Raw genomic sequence first — 18,985 nt, forward strand, 5'->3', positions numbered from 1 at the left:
TAATCATTGATCATTTCATGTCTCAAAAAAAAAAAAAGAAAAAAAGATGAAAGTAGGAGGCTTTTACGGTAGATGAGGCTTAAAGTAAATGACCAGAATTCTGTCGCTCCCCAATGTTAATTAACATTTATACTGAGGTCTTTAAACTCAAAGCTCTGTTCTTTCTATTCTATGCCATGTTATAAAATCTCTTTTTGATTTAGTTTTTCATACTTAGAGATGAGACTTGTAATCAGGCATTAATCAGTGTTAGAACAGTCATAGAACAGCTTATACTGTAATGAGATTTCTGAGCAGAAAGTAAGTAAACACATGCATTATAAAGTCCTTATAGGATAAGGCCTTATTTCCTAGCCCTGCAAAAGTAGCTTGAGTTTTCATTAGTATTTAAAGTTTGTTCAGATCACTTCAGGTGGCTAGAGGTGTGCTGGTTAAGAGCACCAGCTCTGAATTGTGTTCACATCCAGGCTGGGTGACCTTGAACAAGTTACACAGTTTTTCTGAAAAATAGGGATAAAATATCAATACCTACCTTGTAGGGTTGTTATAAGGATTTATATAATATATATGTTATATGATGCTTATATAATATAAATATATCTAAACATAAATATGTATTGTATATAAATATATAACATATATATAATATATACAACTACATATATGTGTATCTTGGTAGGTTATCGGACCCATATAAGCCTAAATTTCAATGCTTTTTTTTTATACAAATAAAAGTAAACAATATTAACTAAGAGCTAAGTCATGATTCATAAGCATATTTAATCAGATAGCAATAAGCTAGTGTCCCTGTAAGGTAAAATAATTTCTCAACATTTCTTATACAACATATTTTTATAAGGCTATGCGGAATCAATTTACTGCTATGAGCTACAGTAGTAATTGGAAAAAATGTAAAGAATTGCTGAAGGGAAGGAGAGTGTTTTGTCTTTAGATATCTATGACTAGCCAAGTTCATTTAGGTAAGAGTAATTTTAGAAGGGAAAAAGGAAAAGTTGTTTTCCAAAATCAATGGCTCTCAGATCCTGAATTTTTGATGTACGATATAAAAACCACCACATCACCGAAGTGATTGATGCCACATAGCATGGCTGCATTCAGCTCACAGGAGAGATCCTTAACTGTGTCTGTGGTTAGAAGTACTCAGGGGTATGATATACATGAGCAAATGTCATCAACCTCTTCTTTATTATTTTGTCTTCATGTCCAGATTCCTCCAAAGGACCTCAGCCATCTTCAGGTGTAAATGGTAACATGCAGCCCCCTGGCACCGCAGGGCAGCCCCCCGCCTCTGCCATCCCTTCTCCGAGCGCCAGCAAGCCCTGGCGGAGCAAGTCCATGAATGTCAAGCACAGCGCCACCTCCACCATGCTGACGGTGAAGCAGTCCAGCCCAGCCACCTCCCCCACGCCACCTGCAGACAGACTGAAGCCCCCTGTCTCAGAAGGGGTCAAAACAGCCTCCTCGGGACAGAAATCCATGCTTGAAAAATTCAAGCTGGTCAATGCGCGGACTGCTTTACGCCCCCCACAGTCTCCCAGTTCGGGGCCCAGTGATGGGGGGAAGGATGACGATGCCTTTTCTGAATCTGGTGAGATGGAAGGTTTTAATAGTGGTCTGAATAGCGGTGGCTCAACCAATAGCAGCCCCAAAGTGTCCCCTAAATTAGCCCCTCCAAAAGCTGGAAGCAAAAATCTCAGCAATAAAAAGTCTTTGCTACAGCCAAAGGATAAAGAGGAAAAGAACAGGGACAAAAATAAAGTTTGCACTGAAAAACCAGTCAAGGATGAGAAGGATCAGGTGACAGAGACGGCTCCGAAAAAGACCTCTAAAATTGCAAGCTTGATCCCAAAGGGTAGCAAGACGGCAGCAGCCAAGAAAGAAAGCCTAATCCCCTCTTCCAGTGGCATTCCAAAACCGGGCTCGAAGGTGCCCACAGCAAAGCAGACCGTTTCACCAGGCAGTGCAGTGAGCAAAGAGTCGGAAAAATTCAGGACTACCAAGGGAAGCCCTTCCCAGTCCTTACCTAAGCCCATGACCACTGAGAAAGCAAGCACATCCAATTGCCCTGCTCCTTTGGAAGGAAGGGAAGCCAGCCAAGCCCCTCCCGCTGGCTCCTGTGCGGTGCTGGCGGCACCAGGCGGGGGGCAGGCCACGGGGAACGGTGCTGTCCAACTCCCCCAGCAGCAGCAGCACAGCCACCCCAACACGGCCACGGTGGCTCCGTTCATCTACAGGTAAGATGGCCACCATGCGTCCACGGTTGTGCACTTCTGCAGGTCTTCCTCCTCCACGCGTCACAACGAAGGTTACTAGAGCTGTGTTTTACATCGTCGTTCTGGAACACTCCGTTCTGAAGATAAAGGCCGAGGATTTCATTTTTTAAGAAAAAAGCATCCAATACGCTCTAGTCCTCTTCTCCCTCCTCTTCCCCTCTTCTGCCCTCTCATCCCTTCTTTGTAAGAACTTGAGGCCTTCAGAGGTTAACTTACTTGTTCTCAGAGGGGAAGTAAAACCCAGACGCCATGACTTTCTCCTGTGTCTGTTACTATTACTACTTCTACTACTATTTTTATTATTAGTCTTTTAAAATAATTCTCAGTTTTATAGGGTTTACGGATATTTTTGTTTTCACCCTTGGGAGAAAGTATGTCATGACGGTTAAAGGGGCAGGGTCTGGAATCAGACGCATGTGGATTTAACGCCCTGCTCTGGCTCTTACCAGTTGTGTGACTTTGAACAAGTCTTTTAAAATAATTCTCAGTTTTATAGGGTTTACGGATATTTTTGTTTTCACCCTTGGGAGAAAGTATGTCATGACGGTTAAAGGGGCAGGGTCTGGAATCAGACGCATGTGGATTTAACGCCCTGCTCTGGCTCTTACCAGTTGTGTGACTTTGAACAAGTTACTTAAGGTCTCTTAGTCTCATTTTCTTCAGTTGTCAAATAGTAATAACAGTACCTAAAAAGTTGAGAAGAATAACAGGGGTAATGCATATGTTTACTATATATTCTGGCACATTGTGTTTGTTAAATGTTGTTTATAAGGCATTGCTTTCCCAGCATAAAATTTATATTACTTTCCTGTAGCTAAGCATAAGTTTCTAGGCCAAAATAAGAATCTACATAATTATTATATTTGTGCTTCATTTATTAATTTGTTTTTGCATTATAACTATTTATTTTATAAGGATTAAAATATGCCAATATGTGCTATATTTTAAAATATTCATTCTACTATACAGTTATAAAAATAGCACATTTTGCCTAGTGTGTGGTTTGTTTTAATTGATTAGAAATGTGTCAGTCGCTGCTTTGTCTCCATTTTTATTCACTGTCTTTTCTGTGAGGAGAAGCTTAGGGAGGAATAATGTCTGCCCTTTCAGCTGGTTGGCAGTTCAATAATAGGAAAGAAATTTTCTGAATAGGAAGTAGAACCTGCTATAATTAAGTAAGCGTCAATATTTTATAGCTTAAAAGCATATTAAATTTATTAAATGTATAGGTTTTTTAAGTAAAGAAAATAATTACAAGGATTTGTTTTCCTTCGGTGAAAAATGTAAGCGCTTTTCTGATGCTTTATATACTCAGCAAAGCAAGATTCTAATTATTGCATTTCAGCTCTTTTTTTGTCTGCTTTTCTGCCTTTAGTAGCAGCAATTCATTTAAAACCTTTGTCTTTGGATCAGATGGGAGTCAGCTCTTTCTAACTCCAGAGTCCCTATCTGACAAATGAAAATTTAAGATGTCGAAATCATAATCCACATTCCAAATATGTAAGAAAAAAAATCATAAAAGTTTTAAATAAGCCATACTCAGCCCACTCGTGCATCTGAAATATATTCTGTAGAAGCATCAGTCATTTCAAATCACCACAAATGAATTTCACAGGAAAGTGCAAATCTAAGCAGAAAGACTGTACCTACCAGGTGGCCAGCATCTTCCAGGAAGGAACAACAGACTTGTTTGTTTGTTTGTTATAAAGTATCCAGTGGATACAAATTTAGTGGTTTCCATTTGAAAGATCGAATTCTTACTATTAAAAAGAGGAAGGAGCACAGCTTACAGGTTCAAGCATGGATCAGCTGTGTGTCCTTGCCAAATTGTCCAACCTCTGAGTTTCTGTTTGCCTTTTTTAAAATGAAGATTATAAAACTGAGATAATATAGCCAAGTAGCTGAGAGTATGGGCTGTGAAGGCTGTTGGTTCTGCCGTTGTTGAGAAACAACATCTTGCGTTGCTGGGAAGATGACCCCAAGAGCCAGTTTGCCTGGGTTGTAATCTTGATAATGTCATTTATTAGCCATGTGACTTTGGGTAAAATATTTAAAGACTCTGAGCCTTGATTTCCTAATCTGTAAAATGGGGATGATAATAGAAGTTGCCTCATAAGGCTATTTTGAAGATTAAGTGAGTTAATATTTATACAGGGCTTGGAACAGTACCTGCCACATGGTGAACAGTCTTCCCCAAATTTCAGCTTATAACCCCAAAAAGGGTGGTGGGTAAGAATATCCACTTTATTTAGGTGTTTTAAAGATTAAATAAGGCAACCCCATGTAAAGACTTTAGCACGGAGCCAGGTTCAGAGTAAATGACTTATAAATGTCGGCAATTAGTTGTATCATTATGAATAATACAAGGTAGTTGGAAATAAACCATCTAATAAGAAAATTTCACATCCTAGTCTATATAGGAGGCAGTAGTTGTTAGGAGTCTTTTATAGATTAAGAATAATTTTATAAATGATAATGTAAATCTCCTCAAGGTAGAGTAGTCGATATTTAAGCTTTTTAACTGTCAGTCAAAGATACTTCTATCACAGAGTCAAGTCGTTTGGATTATGTGACCCCTGCTGTACTTTTCACTCTGCCGGCTCCAACCCCATTTAAGAATTCTTCCTTCACAATGCCTGACAGACTTTCCTGGAGTAGCTAATTATTTGATAAGGTAATAGTAATAATTAACTACTTTATAATGTTGTTGAGTAGTTAGTGCAAGTCTGTATGTTACAAGATTTATGTTAATTCTCTCATTTAAACTTTATCATAAACTCATGAGAAAAGAATGTTATCTCCATTTTACAGAGATGAAGAATGGAGATTTCCAGTCAGAATAGGAATCATCTCTTAAAGTCGCAGGACTAATAGGGCTTTGCCTTTGAACCCAAATATGCTGGGCCTATAGTATGCCCTTCTGTGCTCATCAGCTCTTTCTGCATGTACAGAAAGAAGAAGTATTGTTACTAGAAAGATTCTGACCGGAAAGATGTGAATAGTAGGTTGTAAAATTCTCAATCAGAACTCATTTATGATGGGAAATGCTTAAATGCTTTTAAGTAGTATAAATTTAAAATACATATATATGTATGTATATGTTTAAACATACATATTTTTGATACTTAAAGATAATTAAATAAATTCTATAAAATGGGAAGATTGACGGCTGATGGTAATATTTTTCCCCTTTTCTCAGCCCACTTCCAGGTCAGGCTAGGTTATTAGTTATTCCTTCTGGGACTCTAACATATGCTTCATAATACTCTTTCTTACAAATTGAATGTCAGAGTTCTATAAATATAACGTTGAGTTCTGGAAGTTGATGGATTTCATATTAGTCCTACTTCCTATACAATGCAAGGATGTTCCATATTAAGCTTTTGTAACTCATTTATCATTATAATGTGATAAAAGTTGTTTTAAACTTAGTATATCCTTATCCATTTAATGAGTGGAGATAACTGAAATCAAAGGTGAAAATTTTAAGAAAGAATATTATAACTTAATATCAAAAGTTCCCAATATTTAAACCTATTTGAATGGAATAGGCTGCCTTTGTTAAGTATTAAGGTGACTACCAGAGATAATTAAAAAGTGATAGAATGACAAGTTGCCATAGATTAGGTAGAGGGAAAGCACCAAATACTTTTTCATTTATGTGCTCATCACTCATTCTGCAAATACTATGTAATAAGAGTTACAAAGATTTTTTTTATTTTTTATTTATTTTTCCCCCATTTTTATTATGTTATGTTAATCACCATACATTACATCATTAGTTTTTGATGTAGTGTTCCATGATTCATTGTTTGCGTATAACACCCAGTGCTCCACGCAGTACGTGCCCTCTTTAATACCCGTCAACAGGTTAACCCATCTCCCCAGCCCCCTCCCCTCTAGAGATTTTTTTTTTAAAAAGCCTCTGCCTTCAGGGAGCTCAGTCTATGGGAGATAATGATAAAATATAATAAAAATAAAAATTCAGTGCTGTTATGGAAGCATATGTAAGAAATAGTGTAGAAGAGTCTTCCTAAGTCTTACATGAGGATGGAGTCAGGGAATGTATCCAGAGGAGGTAAGACAAGAGACGAGATTTATAGCATGAGTCAGAATTTGTCAATGTTGTGGCATCATCCAAATTTGACATTCTATAATTTTACAATCTAAGCCTTATGGAACAAGTAGTAGGCAAATTATAAAGGGCTGGGCAACAGCTAGTAACTAAAACTACTACAGATGCATGATTATTTGTGTGGGAGATTAAGGAAGAAAATTTGGAAAGAATCCATATTTTGTTCTTCATTTCAGTCACTCTGTCCCCATACATCTTTTTTTCAGCTAGTCCTATTGGCTCTTTCCCCCAAACATACCCTCAATTGGGCATTTCTCTCCATTTCCACCCTCCCTGTCCTGGTCCAAGCCATGTCACCACCAATTCTTACCTAGTTTCCAGCGAGTCTTCCAGCTTCCACTTTTGCTCTTTTCCAGTAACATCCTTCACACAACAGGAACTCTAACCTTCTAAAAGTATAATTCATATATGTCATTCCAATTCATGAGACAGTCTATTGAATATCCATTATACTTAAAAAAAAATGAAACCCAGAGCTGTGAATTGTGTAAGACTGTTGAATCACAGACCTGTACCTCTGAAACAAATAATACATTATATGTTAAAAAAAAAAAAAAAAGATAGTAGGAAGGGAAAATGAAGGGGAGGAAATTAGAGGGGGAGATGAACCATGAGAGACTATGGACTCTGAGAAACAAACTGAGGGTTCTAGAGGGGAGGGGGTGGGGGTTGGATTAGCCTGGTGATGGGTATTAAAGAGGGCACGAATTGAATGGAGCACTGGGTGTTATATGCAAACAATAAATCATGGAACACTACATCAAAAACTAATGATGTAATGTATGGTGATTAACATAACATAATAAAAAAAATAGGAAAAAAAAATGAAACCCAAACACCTTGCCCACCTAACCTGGCCCTCTGTCTAACCCACAAGCCACACTCATACCATTCTCCCTATAGTGCGCTGAACCCCTGCCTTCATTCTGTGTCTCAACAAACTAACCTATCCTGCTTAGGGGCCATCCTCAAAGATGATCTCTTTACCTATAATGACTCTTCCAGAGCAAAGCAGGGTACTTCTTCTCAACAGCTCTCTACTGACATGCTACTTCTTCCCAGAAGCTCTCTCCAGCCATCTAGTCCAAAGAAACATTAAGTATGCCTCTCGCCGGAATTATACATCATCCTCTTGTATTTTATTCATAGAGTTTCTCATTATCTGCTATTATTTTGATAACATATTAATAAATGTGATTTCAGCCACTTTCAGCTATAACGTAAGCTCATTGAGAGCAAGACTTGTCTTTCTTATTTGGTAGCATTAGGCCCATAATAGACCCTACCCATAGTAGGCACCAAATAAAATTGTTGAATGTAACACCATCAACATGGGTTAGACTCACCTGCTATAGAAGAATAGGAAAATTAGCAAAAATGTACAATGGAATAGGGAAAATTCTGAATCTCTTCCTATAAATGAAATGCTTAATTGAAATATAAACAGCTTTAAAATATTTAAAGAATGAAATGTCTTCAGAACATTCATTCACTTATTTTTTTTCCTTTCTTTAATGACTGCCTACTAAGTGTCTACTATGCATAACACATCAAGGATAGAGTGAAACAGCACACATTCCATATGTCATTTTCCTTTCATCGTCCATAATATAGTAGGCAAGAGACTGACTCAAAGATCACTACAGAATGAAGCAGGAAGTGTAAAGCTCTCTAGCAGTGAACCAGATTTGGTACATTAAGACTTTAAAACACGGAAAATTACTGCTCGCTGTTGGAATCAGACATAGTGGTACTTGAGCTGGGTTCTGAAAGATAAGTGGGACTTAGGCATGCAGAAATAAGGAGGACAGGAAAGGAATTGTAAGACTGAAGGAACCATACAAACAGGATAAACACCAGATATGTAGGGTAGTCAGTGAGTAGAACGGATTTCCTGGAAAATGAAGGTTGATTGGAGCCTAATGGTAATAGAAATTCTTGAATATCAGGCACTTGGACTCTCGTGTGTGTGTGTGTGTGTGTGTGTGTGTGTGTGTGTGTAGCATAGTCAGGAAAAGTACTGTGTTTTCAGTGTGTAAAATGGATTGTTAATGGAAGAGGACAGCATAGTTTATACCATGTTCAATGGCTAGGGAGAAACTTCCTTTCAGAGATAGCTTTGTTCAGACTTGAATTAGAGGTCCCAATTACAGGAAGAAAGGAAGGAGAAAGAAGAGCATAGTCAGAAAGGAAGCTTTATTTGTTCCTGTTTTTTCTTGGTGTTCTTTCTTGGTCTACCCTTTATGCTGTCTTCTTCAAACTTATCTTCCTCTCCTGGAATTCAAAAATTGCTACCTTAGTTTCCTTCTTCCCATGTGTTATTATTTTTACATTGCTTTTGTATTCATCACTTTAGAGCAATATTCCTCATGATTGCAAAGATATATGGAGTTAAATAGTGAAGTAGATAGTCAGTTAAGGAGAAAAGAAAGACCTGTACATTTTTCCTAAACCTCAAGCTTCTTAGCAAACACCCCAAAATTTCAAAACAGCTATTAACCAGATTCATGAGGTCCATATTCTTTTCCTTATTTTCTGACCACTTGTAATAAATGCCAGGAAAACAGTGCATTGGACATAAAGCAAACATCTAAAGGCAAAGGGAAGCAGAATCGGGAGTGTGGGTAACACACACACACACACACACACACACACACACACACATACATACAACCCAACCCTTAGATAAGGCAAGACATTGTTATACAGAGAAGAAAATCATCATGCATCTTAAACCTATGAATTAAATATAAGAGGAGACCCTCTATACACACTTGATTTGTAAAATTAGGCCAAGAAAGTCTGAATTTAGAGGTTTTCTTTCTTTCATATATCTTATACAACAGCATCATGGGTTCTCAGGAGAAATTTTTGTTGTAACCAGTTTTTGCGAGATTTCAGATTTGCCTAGAAAGTGACATGGAAAATTGAACTTGAATATACTACGTTCTGAAAGGTAAAGAATGCAAAACACTAATTTTGAAAATGCATACTCACAGGGTTTTAAGTTTGGCTAATTTGTTGAGCCAGTAAATTGAGTAGGAGGAGCTGTGAATTTACCAAGATTGAAATGTAGAGCAGATAACCATCACGCAGTAAAAGCTTTTGTGAGCCCTGCAGCTACTATTACAGATTATGCTGCAATTGTGGTTTTATGTGAACTGGACATAATTGGTCATCAGTACAAACTACAGCTTATTGAATGCTTGCCTTGGCGAGCTGGTCCTTCGCTAGGTTCGATATAGATCTGTGCGTCGGGTAGCAGTTGAAACTCCCTCACACAGCAGTATTTTGAAGATGGAATACAGACACACCACTAGAAGAGGGCCTGTTGTGTGGGATAGTGCTAAGAACTGGCATTCTCTCAGCAGAGAAGCTTTATCGAATACCTTCTGTAGTTGGCTTACAGGGTTTACTGCCAGATTGCCCAATCGAACCACTGCTGTTTCTTCTTTCTATATTTTATTTGCTCTTGGAAAAATTTTAAGCTTACAGAAAATTTGCAAGAATAGTACAAAGAACTCCCATATATACTTCACTCAGAGCACCCAGAGACTTTATTCAAGTTTCACTGATGGTGCCAGAGAGAGCCCTTTGACTGATTAAGGATGACTACTGAGTCCAGTTGTCATGTCTTCCTAATATCCCTCAGTCTGGAGCAGTTCTTTAGTCTTTCATTGGCTTTCATGACACTGGTATGTGGAAGATAGGCATTAGTAGAATGTTTCTTAATTTGGGTTTGTCTGATATTTCCTCACGTGTAGATGCATATTCTGTATTTTTTGTCTAGAATGTCACAGAAATGCTGCCGTGTTCTTTCCATTGCACCCTATCAGGTAGCAACAATATTGCTACTTCCCATTTTGGTGGTGTTAAATTTTCTCCCTCGATTAAGATAATGTCTTCCAGGGTTTTTCACTCTAGAATTACTTTGCCCCATTTGTATTTAATAAGTATTCTTGTGGGAAGATATTTTGAGACTCTGTAAAAAGTCTGCTCCTTGATCTACTTTTACCCATAAGGTTTAGCATCCATTGTGATTTCTTGCAGAAATTAATATTTTACTTTGATGGAGGTCAAATGATTTCTAATCCTGCGTGTTCCTTGTGCATTTATCCTTGGCTTTCTTTGTGAAGAAAGAGCTATCCCTTCTCCTTCTCCTTCCTCTTCCCTCTCTTTTCAAATTTTGTGGACTAATGGATTCCGATTGTATTCAGTGGATTGTAATCCACTGATATGACTGTTTTAATGTTTCAGTTTTCTCAGATTCCGCTACCGGGCTCCCCTTCAAGCTAGCTCCTGTCCCCATTATTCTTTGAGAACTTCATTTCTTTTTGGCTCAGAGTGTTCTGGGCTCATCTTGTCCTCTCCCTGTCTTGGCTGCAGCTTTTACTAAGAAGCCCTGATGTCTTTTTGTAGAGAGTGATATTTAGAAACCAAGATCTCACTGCTCCCAGTGTATGTGTGCTCCCACATACACACTTATATCATTATTTTTGTTGGCATCTGTGAGCTAACTATGATATATATACACACAGACAGACAGCCCTCAACTTACGATGGTGTCAAAGCAAATATGCGCTCAGTAGAAACCATACGTTGGGATTTGGTTTTTGCCCAGGCGAGTGATAGGCAGTAGGATCCTCTCTCTGGTGACGCTGGGCAGCAGCAGGAGCCTCGGCTCCGTCAGCCAGCGATCACGAGAGTCAAAAACCAATGCCCTCCCAACCATTCTGTCTCCATACAACCATCCTGTTTGTCACTTTCAGTACAGTATTCAATAAATTACATGAGATATTCAACACTTGTTGTAAAACGGGCCTTGGGTGAGATGGTTTTGCCCAACAGAAGTTAATATAAGTGTTCTGAGCACATTTAAGGTAGACTAGGCTAAGCTATGGTGTTCGGTCTCTTAGGTGTATTAAATTCATTTTCAACTTACAATATTTTCATATTTTCAAAGTACAAGGGGTTTATCGGAATGTAACCCTTTCATAAATTGAGGACAATATATATTTTCCCTTCCTATATGTCTGCCTTCCCAACAGGAAGGAAGGAAAGAAAGCAAAACCATTGGTGGCTTTGGAAATATACTTACTTTTCTTTGCCCTTGTTGGGTTTATAAATCAGGAACTATAAGACCATTAATTAATATTGTTGTCTCAGATCAGTTCTATTTGTGTTCATATTTGTGACTATATCCATATTAAGATGAATCCACAGAAGGATAGATTTTTGATATAAATCAATAAGCAAATGCTCATATTTATGAAATTTGAAATTTGCAGGTTGATAGTATCTAGCACTTACTGTTGAATTCCTTTAAGTGCTATGTATAATAGCTTCTTTTTCTTAAGAGTAAAAATTTAAGGTAGTAAAGAGTAAAGAATAAAATTTTGGGTAGGCCAATAGATACTGTCACATTCAAATATTGTGTGTCATTAACTTAGTGACTGAGGTGTCTGTCAGCTAAGGAGACCGTAAATGCCTAAAATAGTATCCGGGGGCATTTGGATGGCATTAAAGTGGAGGGTAGTGGTTAATAGAACAGTATTTAGAGGCAACCAGTTCAAATATGGAATAATCATCTACCGGCTTGTTACATAGACAAATTATTAAACCTCTAGAAGCCTAAATTTATCTATAGCACCTACATTATAGGTGTCTTGATCTCTTCAGGCTGCTGTAACAAAAATACCATAGACTAAGCGGCTTAAACAGCAAATATTTATTTGTCATGGCTGTGCAAGCCAGGAAGTCTAATATCAAAGTGCTGGTCCTTTCCATGTCTGGTGAGAGCCTGCTTCCTGGTTCATAGATGACCACCTTCTCACTCTGCCCTCACAGGGCAGAAGGGGCAAGGGAGTTCTCTGAGGTCTCTTTTGTTAACAGCACTAACCCCAGGCATCAGTACTCCACCCTCAAGACCCAATTAGCCTACAAAGGCTCCACCTCCTAATACTATCATATTGGAGATTAGTTTTCAACATAAGAATTTGGGGGAGGAAACAGACATTCATTCCATAACAACAGGATTGTTGTGACATGTAAGTGATATGCCATAGATAAAATACCAGGCCTAGTAGTTGGCACATAGTAAGTGCACATAAACAGGAAAGAGCTTTTATGTCAATCATCGGCGAAGGCTAGACTTTTCACCACTACACCCTTGGTAACAGATACTAACACTGAGAGCCTGGCTTATTAGCACTCTAAATAAATTAAATGGTGTTTTTTGCAATGCTATATTTTACAGTTTCAATAGGTAATTTGTACCATGTTGACCGTGTTGCAAATGCACAGTAATTAGTCTGCACAGGGCACGTCTTCTAAATATTTTAAAGGAACATCATGACACTTTTTCTTTTTCCAATCAGTATGAGGAAAATGCAGTATCAGTTTACGTGGGAACAGTGGATGATGCCACTTGAGTATCCGCAATCTATACCTGTCAAAATGTACCCTTTGATTGGAGAACACTATTGATTCTGGACTCTTCAGAAATTGTTTCATGAAACCTTTTATTTTATTAGAATGAAACATGTACAAAAAGAGAGGACATGTTGGGAGTCTTCAGAGATTTAAATGAACTTCTTTGATCACTTGTATAAAAGTTAAATCTTTACCAGTTAGCAGCGATTGCCCCTATGGAGACTGGAGTTTAAATCTTATTCCACTCTAACAAATAATGAGTGGAAATCCTGGAGAAATGGATGGTTCGTAACATATGTAGAACAGAGATCTGGACCCATTTGCATGTACATGCAACCAAAGATGACTTCTAAGTCCTTTTTATAAGTGTTTAAAATTTAACCTTTCCATGTTCCTTTCCTTGATCAGTCGGCTTCCCTATCATTGCTAATGTAGGAAATACCATGGAAAATATACCAAAGGACTTGAAAATAAGGTAAATAAGATTGCCTCTTGTGACTGAAAGTAAAAAGATAATAAAGAGGGAATCAGCCAGAAATACATACTGACAGATTAAAAAACAAAATAAAACAAAGGCTTCTGAGACAAGACTGAGCTGTCAGAAGCGTGCATACATTTTATAGAAGAGTCTCAGACAGGGGGTGTGGAGACGGCTGACGGCATTGAGTACCAGGTCTCATATATTGAGGAAGATAGCCACAGTAAGCTCCTGAGCAATACTTTTTAAGATCTGTTTGTTCAGAGCAAAGCAAAATTTCTACTCTCAAAACACGTTCTGAATATGCTTTGGCTCCATTCAGATTTTTCTAGAGGGAGATACTGTGAATCTTTGTAACTAACATGACCACAGGCATTCAGGCTCCTGTAACAGCTGCTGATCTCGTTCTAATAAGAACCAATGGGCATTGGGCTTTAGACAGCCATCACGGTGAACTACTTAATGTGACTCAGCTTCTGAGAGATCGGTCTGTGAATACTGAGTCTGCAGGACTAGAGGCCAATCCTGGCTCACCGCCAGTTTACCAAGGCACCCTGCCTTTCTGAGGCGTCCTGGCAAGCAGCCAGTCAGCTTTCCCTGGGGTCTCCAATTTCACTACATACTCTCCAGTTAAACTTCTTCAGCAAGTAACAAAAAGCCTTAGAAAACTTCAGAGGATTTTATCCCTTCATTCAGAGACAGCTGTCTAAGGAGCAGGTCAGGGAAGTACAGCGGCCAGCAAGAAGTGAGCCCAAGTAAAAGAACCAACTGTCATGGGCTTCAGCAGTGAGTAGTGAGGGGCTGTCAATAGACAGGGCTATAGGAGAACCTGGGAGCCAGAGAAGAAAAGAAATGGGCTACAAAGAGAGCCAGATATATTCCCCACATTTTAATGTTGACCAGAATCCTACATGCCTCAAGAGAATGCCTTTCCAGACCTTTAGTAATAATAACGCTTGAGTTCACAATTATTTTGCAAGGCACATGTTTTTCTTTGCTTTCATACATGAGCAAATTGAGGTTCAGGGAGGCTAAGTAACTTAGTAAGGTCACATCAGTTAATAACTAGTTAGTTAGAGAGCCAAGTTTTACACTGAAACCCAGTGCATGCACCATTATACCATGCTTCCATATGCTGTACTCCAATAATGCTATTTTATCATCACTAATAGTAAGATTTTTTATTTATCAGGTATTTGCTGAGTGCAACATATTGCGAGACCAGGGCTAGGCATTGGGGTACAATGGTGACCTTAAACCTGGACAATGGAGTCTAGTTTGGGGGATAAGCATTGATCAAATAATTATACAGATTTTGCATTATAAGATTATGAAGTGCTGTCAAGATATATATACAGAGAGCAATAAGGACTTATAATTTGGAACTTTACCTGAAAATTAGGGATGGTTCTTGAAGAGTTACTTGAACTGAGACTTCAAGGGAGAGACTTAATTGGATGAAGAGGGAAAGAAAATAATGGAGTGTAAAGGCCCTGTTAAGGCAGGGAGCTCTGAGAAATGGGTAGAAGACTCTTGTGACCACAGGGGAGAGAGATAAGAGGAGTCCTGTGCAAGATGATCCTGGAGAAGAAGACGGAGATCAGACCACGCAAAGCCTCATAGGTTCCCTAAAGGTTTCACCCAGGACACCACAAACGAGAAACAGGCCAATTGAGAAAAGATCACAAGTTTAATTCTGTACATGGTGGGTTTGAGATATCTTTGTAACAACCTGAGCAGTGATGTCAATTAAATGGTTATGATTCACATCTGGAATTCAAAGGAAAATGCTTGGTTAGAGTTTGAATTTGGGATTCATGTGTGGCTAGGTAATCATTAATACAATGAATATGTTTCAGATCATCTAAAGAGACTGCAATGAAAACTGGACGAAGCTTAGGATATTGCTTTGAGCAACCCACAATTTTGCCCTCTGAGTCTTCTTCTTTTGACTACCCAGAACCACAACATTTAATGATTGTGTAAAAGAGAACAAAGAGGGGAAAAGTAGCATCCACAGAGAATGGGGAACAAACTGGAAAATTTTTGTCATAGAAGCCAGGGTAGGACAATTTCATGAAAAGGATAATGGTCTTCTGTCCTAAATGCTGCCAAAACATCAAGGAAGGTGAAGACTAAAATGTGTTGATTTTAACAACATTGAGGTCTTTACTGGCCTTTAGGGTATGTCTTGTCACTTGGGTAGTATATCCTCTTTCTTAATTTTGCCATGCTTTTTATATTTAGTTTCAAGTTAGAATAAAATAAGGACAGTCTGCCAGAAATCAACAGAAACCATTTGTATTAATTCTTACATAGCTCTTTCTTTTCTATATCAATTCCTGTATATACACATACATCCATACATATAGCATAAAGTTTTCCATGATTTCTTAAAACCCTAATGGGCTCAGAGTTTCTGTATCTGTCAGATCAATATAAAATATTTTTGGTGTCAGTGATTATACTTTATTTTCTCTCGAACAACACCAGGATTTAGAATAAAAGTAACATATTAATCAAAAATTGATTCAGAAAAAAAATACTGAATTTTTCTTTCACATATAAATATTCTCTATAGATGTCTTTAAAAGTAAGAAATATTTAGTGACCTCTTGCCATGGTCCAAACCCAGTCATACAAATGGGACTCCAAGCAGATGCAAAATCTCCAAAGGACACAGTCTAGCATACAATGCTATATTGCTTTGCCTCCATCTGTGTCTTAGTAGTTCATGCTGTGGATTTTTTTAAGATGTGGTGATTTGGATCAAATATATGTAGATTTTGAAGCTGCATCAAGAAAGATCATGCCTCTTAAAACATTTGCCTGTGCATAAGAGGAAGAAGCAATGCATGAAGTAAGATTAGAATATCAAAATATATGCAGTCCATCTGTTTTGTGCTTTTCATTTGGTTAGACCTACTCTACATGTTAATCACACACACAAATACATATCAATGCACATACACACACATAAACATATAAAACATAAAGTAGATGAAATTTTAATAATGAGAATTTGTTTTTGATTGACTTTATTTTTTCTGGAATTTATTTTTACTTGTATTTCCAATTTTAGGATATATTTTCTAGAATTTTCATGGAAAAAATAACTTTAGGGGTGCTTTCAGTACTTTTATTAGTTATTCTCAAAAGAACACAACTTAGCCAGACTTTGCCTAAAACAGCAGAAAAAAAGTTAGATCTTTTCAAGTCTTCTGCTTCCTACAAAATGCAGCTATTGGTAATTACAAGCTCTCAAATTTAGAAAAGTCTAAGAAATCTAATTTAATATGTCACTTCTACTTGGGTTGTATATGAAAAGTAAGGACTTCTCTTACAGATAGTTTTGAAATGTCTCTGTCATAAGGAAATGCTTACTTACCTTAATAGAAAACTTTTAACATGTTGATTTCTGCTTGTACTAGAGAACTTTGTCACTGGTGACAACAATTGCTATTTGTTTCTGTCTTTTTGGTTAATTTCAGATCACATTCAGAAAATGAAGGCACCTCTTTACCATCTGCTGACTCCTGTACCAGTCCTACTAAGATGGATTTATCATATAATAAAACTGCTAAGCAGTGCCTAGAGGAGATATCTGGTAAGTGACCTGATTGATGGGTAGGTCAAACCTCAGAATTTTTGCAATCTCTCCATGTCTTTTTATTAAGTCATATTTGTGCTATACTCTTTTTTCTTAAGCATAAATGGACTGTGTACATCTCATGCTTCAGAGATTCTTAGATATTTGGCTACTTTGCTCAGGGTGATCTCTTTGTTGTTCTGTGAAGTGTTTTGTAAAGAATGGTAGTGCTTTTAGAGGTTGAGATCTTTAAGTCATTATTGCCCTCAGTCAAGTTCAATATAATCAGAGTAGAAAACTTTCTATTGTTAATAAGACAGCCTTTGAATGTATTTGGAGATTGAAAAAAATGTTAAGATCAGATGTCAGTGCAAATGTTCCATGGCTAATCCAACCTCTCTCTTTTCAATTCAGTACTACTTAGAACATTCCTACATGATGGCTCCAAATGTGTATTTAGAAAAAAAATCTAATTATGGAAATATTTCATTACATATAGATAATTTAAGAAAACAAATATATATCCCAGACACCAATTTGTCAGAGTTTTAAGTATATAAAACAGACTTCTCTGTGTTAGTCTGATGTTTTTTTTTTTTTTTCTAGGACCCAGATAAATGTAGGTATATATGGAAGGCCTTTTGTGTAATTCTATTATATAGGTCTGTATTTATGAGCAACTAAGAAAGCTCTTAGCAAAATATATGCTCCTGAGGGGACAAAAAGTTTAAGAACATTTAACCTAAGTATAAGAATTCATAGAAGTAGAAGTACGTCTGTTATTCCAATACATTTCTGGTCAGCCCTTGTATATTCTGAAGAAAAAAACTAAAAGAACTATTTAATTTTAAAAAATTGCTATTGTACTCCAAAGATCGAGAGTATTTTCCTGAAGCTCATGAAAATAACCATATCACAAATTTGGGGCTTAAAGAGCTTCTCCACTTTGGCGGACTTGAACCCTTAGGCAGGCATCAGCCATGACTGCAATATCCACCAGTAGATATTGACCACATTGACAGCACAGCATCACGAGGGGTCCTTTTAGAATTATCGGTGGCATCATCAGGCATCAGAAGTTTTGTGTGGAGATGACAATGGGCCAGTGCTGGGTAAAGATAGAAAAGGTAATGCCAAGACATAGCTATCAGGATGGTATTTGCAGATTCAGGGGAAGTAGTTGGGGAAGTTTTTCCTTTCCCATAGCTCCAGACAGTCTCATAATCGGAATGATGTTGTATATCTGTATGGGGACTGGGTATTTTTAAAACTTGGTGTGGCATTGGGGCGCCTGGGTGGCTCAGTCGTTAAGCGTCTGCCTTCGGCTCAGGTCATGATCCCAGGGTCTTGGGATCGAGTCCCACATCGGGCTCCCTGCTCGGCGGGAAGCCTGCTTCTCCCTCTCCCACTCCCCCTGCTTGTGTTCCCTCTCTCGCTGTGTCTCTCTCTGTCAAATAAATAAAATCTTTAAAAAAAAAAAAAAAAAAAAAAAAACTTGGTGTGGCATGAAGATTCATACATTTCTTTATTCATGAATGTCTTCAATTATGTATCAATATGCCTGTGAAATACTAGAGCTCAATTATTTAGGACAGAATGCGTTTGGAACAGTTTGAATTCTAATTTTTATGGGAATTTCACAAAGGAACATTGTTTCTTTGAAATTCATGTATCACTGAGTGTCTCTGATTAAATATATAATCCATATTTGATTTTTTTTCCTCTGGTTTCTTATTCTGTCCACCATTTGATCATTTCTTCATATTTTCAGTTAATATTTCCATTTAATGTTCTGATGTTTTTAAATCTAACACTTGGAAGTGAAATATAAACTAGACTTTAACACAATAAAATAATTTAATGGATTTATTAGGAGGTACAATATTATTTTGCATTCTTATTAATTATTTACATAGAATCATAGATTTGAATCTGTGATTTAGATAGGAATATAATTAAAGAAAGAAAACAGCAAATAAATGGTGAAATGAGTCTTACCTGATTGTGTCATTTTTGTTATTTGTTTAAAATGATAATAAAAAATAGTAAAAATTTCT

At 37.4% G+C, this 18,985-nt stretch overlaps 1 protein-coding gene across 8 annotated transcripts in view; it reads left to right on the forward strand.

Moving 5' to 3' along the window:
• Positions 1-18,985, forward strand: part of NAV3 (neuron navigator 3) — a 799,918-nt gene that overhangs the window by 608,417 nt on the left and 172,516 nt on the right. For all 8 annotated transcript variants that reach the window (XM_078076338.1, XM_078076339.1, XM_078076337.1 and 5 more), the window contains 2 exons: positions 1,229-2,255; positions 16,831-16,946. In XM_078076338.1, the coding sequence (XP_077932464.1) occupies positions 1,229-2,255; positions 16,831-16,946 (1,143 nt within the window). The remainder of the gene's footprint in view (positions 1-1,228; positions 2,256-16,830; positions 16,947-18,985) is intronic.

The sequence above is a fragment of the Halichoerus grypus genome, chromosome 6 (assembly GCF_964656455.1).
Source record: "Halichoerus grypus chromosome 6, mHalGry1.hap1.1, whole genome shotgun sequence".
NCBI classification, from domain to species: Eukaryota; Metazoa; Chordata; class Mammalia; order Carnivora; family Phocidae; genus Halichoerus; species Halichoerus grypus.